The 6402-nt window shown below is 36.5% G+C and overlaps 1 protein-coding gene across 1 annotated transcript in view; it reads right to left on the bottom strand.

The window, feature by feature from the left end:
* Nucleotides 1-6402, bottom strand: part of LOC104506187 (arf-GAP with Rho-GAP domain, ANK repeat and PH domain-containing protein 2-like) — a gene marked incomplete at both ends in the record, with an annotated part of 43571 nt that overhangs the window by 29872 nt on the left and 7297 nt on the right. Inside the window, 2 exons of the mRNA XM_010147055.1 lie at nucleotides 2408-2542; nucleotides 4083-4257. Coding sequence (XP_010145357.1) covers nucleotides 2408-2542; nucleotides 4083-4257 — 310 coding nt within the window. The remainder of the gene's footprint in view (nucleotides 1-2407; nucleotides 2543-4082; nucleotides 4258-6402) is intronic.

Raw genomic sequence — 6402 nt, 5'->3', positions numbered from 1 at the left:
CAACAGCTGTTAATTAACAGCAACTTTCCTTAAAAAGTTGTGCACCCCTGCTGAAACCACTGATGCTGCTATAATGAGACATACACACAGAGTTGGGTTTACTCTCTCCTGCACTATCTGAAATGCACACAGTGAAAAATTAAGACTGTATTTCTGGTTCTTACAAAACCTGGGTTCGATTCACAGCACTGAATGATTTCTTGAGTGTCCTTTTACCATTAGGGCTCGGCCCACAAAGGAAGAAAAGTTTCCTGTGACAACAAACACAACACAGATGTTCAGCCCTTGGCACTAAAGGCAAGGCTGACAACTGCCCTAGAGATTCATAACACTGCAGAAGAATTTAACTCTAGCTTAATGGCTAGACAGTGTAATAGGATTCTGGCTTGCAGCCCTTCACACAAACAGCATTAAAAAAAAAAAAAAATCGGTAATCAAAAGCCCAATGTACTCTGGGTCAAGGCCCAAAATTTAGACAAGTGCCATAATCCCCAGTGAGAATGGTGTTCCCTCTCTGGCCCAGTAAAAACTCAATTAATTCACACCAAGTCAGAACTGCTTCAACAGTAGAGCTTCTTTCTTTTCTCTAGAACTAAACAGGTAGATCACTTTTTCGGGTAATGTGACCTTCTTTGAATCTTTACAGGCAGAGAAGGGAACTGAAACTGTGTCTCCCACACTTTAGTATTCTAACCAATAAATTATTTTCTGAAGATAGTAAAAAGGAAGAAAAAAAAAACCCTCACCACCTATTCCTAAACTGTGATATACATATCCCATATTACTTCATGTTCATGAGATTTTATAAAGGTAGAAACAGTTCTTCATGTAGGGAAAAACAAAATTAATACAAAATGGGAAAAAGATATGTACGTTTTAAGATTTAAATAGCAAAAAAAGAAACTTTTGTCATAATACTAGGTCAGAGAAACCTATCTTCCTATGTAGCTGTAAAGCACCAATCCCACTATCACCTGAAAGACACTATCACCATTTCAGAAGCCAAAACCTGAGCAAAGGGAAATCTGGTTCGTTTCCACTTACTGGATGTTCCTCCAAGTAGCAAGTGCAACGGACTACAAGCTTTTAAAGCAACTTCATTCCTGTCCAGTAAAAACTGGATGGAAGACAGTCAAAATTCAGTTATTTCTTGTCTGAGGGCTTTCTGCATAAATATTTTTTAAGGCATCTTACTAGTGATGCTCAATCCCACTCCATCTCCCCAGAAAGTACTACAGAAGACATTCAGTGAGCATTTATAGCTAAATCTTCAATCTATACAGGTATTTACAAAGGTATACTGAACTTTTAACACATCATTGTGTTGGTTCAGTAGTATTGCTTTCTATCTGCCCTTCTTAGTGGCGTCTTTTGGGGATTTTTTAAAGTTTTTTATGAATATAGAGATACCCACAGCACAGAAGACAAGGTATGCACTTAGAACAAGTGGTAGTGAGGTCTGCAGTTACTCCTTTCTTTCCTGAATAAGTTCAGTACAGTTTCAGAACAATCATCAAGCAAGTCCTGTCCAGCAGCAGTCTTCTTCCCCAACAGGTGTCTATAACAACTGCAAAGTTGCTGAGAAATGCCTGTGATAGGGCATTAGCTCTGTTGATCACCCAATGCTTTCAAGAATTTAGACCCACACTAACATATAGATGCTTCAAAAGCCATTTAAATAGGATTTATGTGCTTTAACATGCTTTAATTTCCACTAAGGATCTTAAAGTCATATATCAAAAGAATATGGACATAATAATATGAAAATATGTATATACTGAAATGGGATCCCATGTCAAGATTTTAGGAGCAATAAACTCAAACATAAATCCCAGATATTAAAAATCCACATCATGTGAGGAAAAAAAAAGGAAAAAAAAACCTAAGAAAATTATCTAATAACATCTTTCAAATAAAACACCCAAACAGAACTCACAGAAGACTGATGCACCCAGAAGACCATGTATATCTACTATGATATACACACATTTACAGCCACAAATATCAATTTGTTGTAAAGTTCTTGGAAGTGCTTATTTCTACTTGGAATACTTTTAAAATTTGTGTGCTTGAGAAATATCCTAGGTGTCAGCCATGTGGACTCTTACTAAAGTCAGTGATACTTTTAAATGACTTCTGGAATTTTATCATTTTAGATGGAAACTACTTTTGGGCAGTTAGTAGCAATCATCTAAATATAATTAAAGTGAGAAGGGTTTCTAAGTTATGTTCCTTTTTATCAGTAACTCTTGTTAATTGAATAGTTTTTCAACAGTTCTTTTTCTGAAAAACATCTACTGAATCAAAAGAAGATAAGTCATATCAAAGACATTTCATCTTTTAAAAAGTAATACAAGTTAAAAAAAATTCATGTATTATTCAAATGCATAAAGTGAAAGTGAAATACCTTCTTTTAGTTTCTTCTCTGTAAGAAGCTTTGCAGTATTAGAAGAAACTTTGTATAAGAATTCACAAAGAAATGTGGAATGAGAAGAATCTTCAGAGAATCCACTTTCAAAGCAAGTTTCATAGTTTGGGAAATCTATTAAAAGACAAAGGAGTAAATAACAAACAGAACTTCAGTTATATCAGTTCTAACCATTTCTCTACAGGTCTTTCTAATTCAGGATCTGTAGATATGTAGTTGCTCTGTAATCTCTTTACTACAACACAGATACATCTTAATGATTTATTTTTATAATTAGAGTAAAATTCTTACATATTAATCAAAAAAAACCCTTCATTGGTTCACTTTGTAATGATACTGCCATTGCCTGCCACTGCTCGCCAATGTAATCTGAAATAAAGTTTGCTGGTGTACAAACCTTTCATTTTCATCCCTTATGTAACATACTTCAACAGAAGGGAATTATTTCTCTTGAGGGCTTATCTCGAGGTTTACCACCAACTCTGGCAGCAGACAATGATTCAGAAAATCACTGTCAACCTGCAATGACCTCCCTTTCTCTGAAGGGAAGGGCAAACACTGGCAATAGCACATAGTGACGCTGCCTTGGCTGGAAGACTAAAAGTAGAAAAGACAGAGTCAAGACAAACAAACTTCTCCCTATAGCCTTAGGAACACTTGAGAGCACAGCAAGCAAAATACTCCACAGCTGCATGTTTGTACAGGGAGTGAGCTCAACATCCTATGATCCAGTGCTTGGCACCTGAGACAGAGCAATGCTGGGGCAGAACTTAAGGTACCTTGTTTGCTGTTTGAGGCCTTAAATAAGTCCTGGATTTCACACTAAAAATTTTGGTGTTCAGGCTATGCAGTATTACTTTGCAGAGTGGCATGAGACAATGGAAAGTTGGTTCAGAATGTATGTCTGCAGTGCAGCATAGCTAATTTTTTCCAGTGTAAATCTGCATGTGAACTTTCATTCCCGGACTGCTTCAGATACCATATAGCCCTTCACAGAGGTAAGCTCAGACACATCCATTCCCTACAATTTACTTATTTTTAAGAATAGCTTTCTGTTTTCAAGAGTCTAATAACAGCCACACACTGCAACCAGAACTGTTGACTTCCAAGTTATCACACGCCCCAAGCTACAACATAAGTTGTGATCTGAAGAAAAAGATAGGTTGCTGGGATGGATCATATTACAGGTGCAAGAGGTGAGGTTATTTTGGGAGAAAAGTTTGTGAATAAAAGGGTAGGTCTGTGTGAAGTAGGGGTAGATAGCAATCTAAACTTTTGAAGAAAAAAAACAAAGCCCCAGATGAATACTTTAGATGTCTGTTAACAGTATATATCCATTTTTTTCTGGTAAAAGCCTGATAATATTGGTAGAGCAGATGTTTTTCTTCTGTGTTATAAATAAGGGTATGAGGTCTATGAGTCATCTCTAGCTTTCTTATTATTTTTTTAAGTCCTAAACTTGATGTCTGAACAAAATAAAAGTAACTTGTACACAATTACATACGCTGCCTGCTGAAATAAGAGTTAATGCCATCGCAACTCCCCTTCCGCTACACCACTGCTGTTCACCACAATGCCAATTTTTCTTCTGAATTAACCCCTTCCCTTTTGCTCAATATAAAATTAGAAGATCAAACCAAAGACTGTATCCTACCTGAGAACTTATTATGGTACAGGAATTCCATTTGCAGTCTTTGTCCAGCTTTCTTGGCTAATAAGTATGGTGTACTGTAAACAGGGTCTCCAGTGGCACACATAGCATCAGCCCCACTAAACAGCAACATCAGAGTGTCTAGCACATCTTGTTTAACTACAGCAGCACACAGGGCCTTATCATAGAGAGGAGAAATAAGAAGTCTGTTTAAATTAGAAAGTTATTGGCAACAAGTACGTGTAACATAGATGCAAATCCTTTCACCTCCAACATAGTTTCTGTGCATTTTCAAAAGACCATAAACATTGTGAAGTAGTAGGAATCATGAAGCATGGTCTGAATCTAGAAAAAAGCAGCAACAACAGAAAAAGAAAACCCAAAAGCATCACCAACCCAAACCTTGCAAGATGTTGCTGCCACAAGTTTCACTTGAGAAGGACAACATGAATTAACAGAACTGGAGGCTTCTTGTTTATTTAAATGAAAAAAAAAAACCCAAAAAAATCATTTTTCTTCACACACCCAACTACTAATGAAAAATATTATTTCAGACCTCAAAAGTTCAACCAAAGAGACAAGATTTGATTCTTAAACTCTTTTAGTAGGAAACAGACTGGAATTAATAAGTAGTTTGTCAAAACTATGGTCAGTCAGTAAAGCAACTATTCTTTAGTATATCTTCATACTTGATCATCTTCCTTGAGATTTATGGATCTCACCACATCCTAAAACATTAGTCCCCTTTCATTTTTGTATACACAAAGACAAATATAACAAACCTTTTCTTTTCTTCCACAAAATGTTGGTCCAAAAACCTTAAAACAGGAGTAGCTACATAATTACAGCAATCTATTCCATAACAATTTCTGTGATTTAATATGTATTTAAATTATTTAGTTAATGAGTACATTTTTATAAAATGATTCAGGCACAAGTCACTCAACACAAGAAGAGTATTACTCTCAAATTCAGCTGCTCTAATAAACATGTAAGCATCCAGGAGGCACGGGATGACAGGGCAGACAATTCAATAGACATTCTAGAATAACTAGCAGTGACTACCTTATTACACGGTGATTTCACGTCTCTACAGAGACATTTGACCATTACATCTGATATTTTTTCCCCAGTAGTTAAATGATTAATTGACACACTTTCTCCCTTGCCTCCCCCCCAAAAAAACTCCACAGACTTCAGAAAAATCAAGCCTATAAAAACAAAACCATTTTCTGTGGTCCGCAGTTACAATATTAAACAAAGTCTCTTGCACAGCTGCTACCAATAAATACAAAAAAATACAAATGTTTCATTTTGCAAAGCCAGAGCTCCCCATGAAGCCCAAAACTGTTTCTCAGTTCCAATGAATTGCAGAAACCTAAATTCAAGCTATACAGTGAGATGGTTCAGTACTTAGGCTAGAGGTGTTTAATGACCACTATTCTTACATGTCCTTATTTTAACTTACTATAACTAACATATAACTTATAAAATGTACAGATTCAACACAATAACCACTGAACAAATAAGACCTCTCTGGTTCAAACCACAATGACTTTTAAAAGTAACCACCTCCCCAAAATCTCTACATACCCTTTGAGACAATTTGACTCATATAATTGAATGCATTAGCATTGAATATATATGCATTTAAACTCTTCTATATTCATAAGCTCTAAACAATCATTACTCCGAAATCAATACTAGATACTAGAAGTCAGTCAAGCAGGCATCAAAAATCACACAGATTCATAAATAGCATTTTCCACTTTATAACTTTAAAGAAATTTTGGGTGTTTTTGGCTTTGGTTTCCCCTCCCGGCAAATAACACACCAAAACCACACATTTTTCATCATCAATTTTAGCTTGTTTCATTTGCAAATAGCTAAAAGTTACTATATAATTGTGCAAGAGCTACTCTGATCATTGATACCACTGAATCAACTAATGTACTGGTGTGGGTGGTTGACCCTGACTGGAGGCCAGGTGCCCACCAAAGCTGCTCTACCACTCCCCTCCTCAGGTGGGCAGGGAAGAAAAAAAATACAATGAAAGGCTCATGGGTTGAGATATGGGCAGGGTGGAGATCACCCAGCAACTAGTGTCATAGGCAAATGGACTCATCTTGGGAAAAAATTAATTTATTACCAATCAAATCAGAATAGAAGACATCTAAACCCAAATCTTAAAAGACTATCCCTCCCTTCTTCCCAGACTCAACTTCATTCCTGCGTTTCTCTCCCTCCTGAGTGGTGCAGTGGGATGAGGAATTGCGGCTGTGGTCAGTTCATCACACATTTCTGCTGCTCCTTCCTTCTCAGG

Source organism: Eurypyga helias, unplaced genomic scaffold (assembly GCF_000690775.1).
Source record: "Eurypyga helias isolate BGI_N326 unplaced genomic scaffold, ASM69077v1 scaffold1292, whole genome shotgun sequence".
Taxonomy (NCBI): domain Eukaryota; kingdom Metazoa; phylum Chordata; class Aves; order Eurypygiformes; family Eurypygidae; genus Eurypyga; species Eurypyga helias.
The sequence above is the reverse complement of the archived record's forward strand: the minus strand, read 5'-3'. Positions and strand labels throughout refer to the sequence as shown.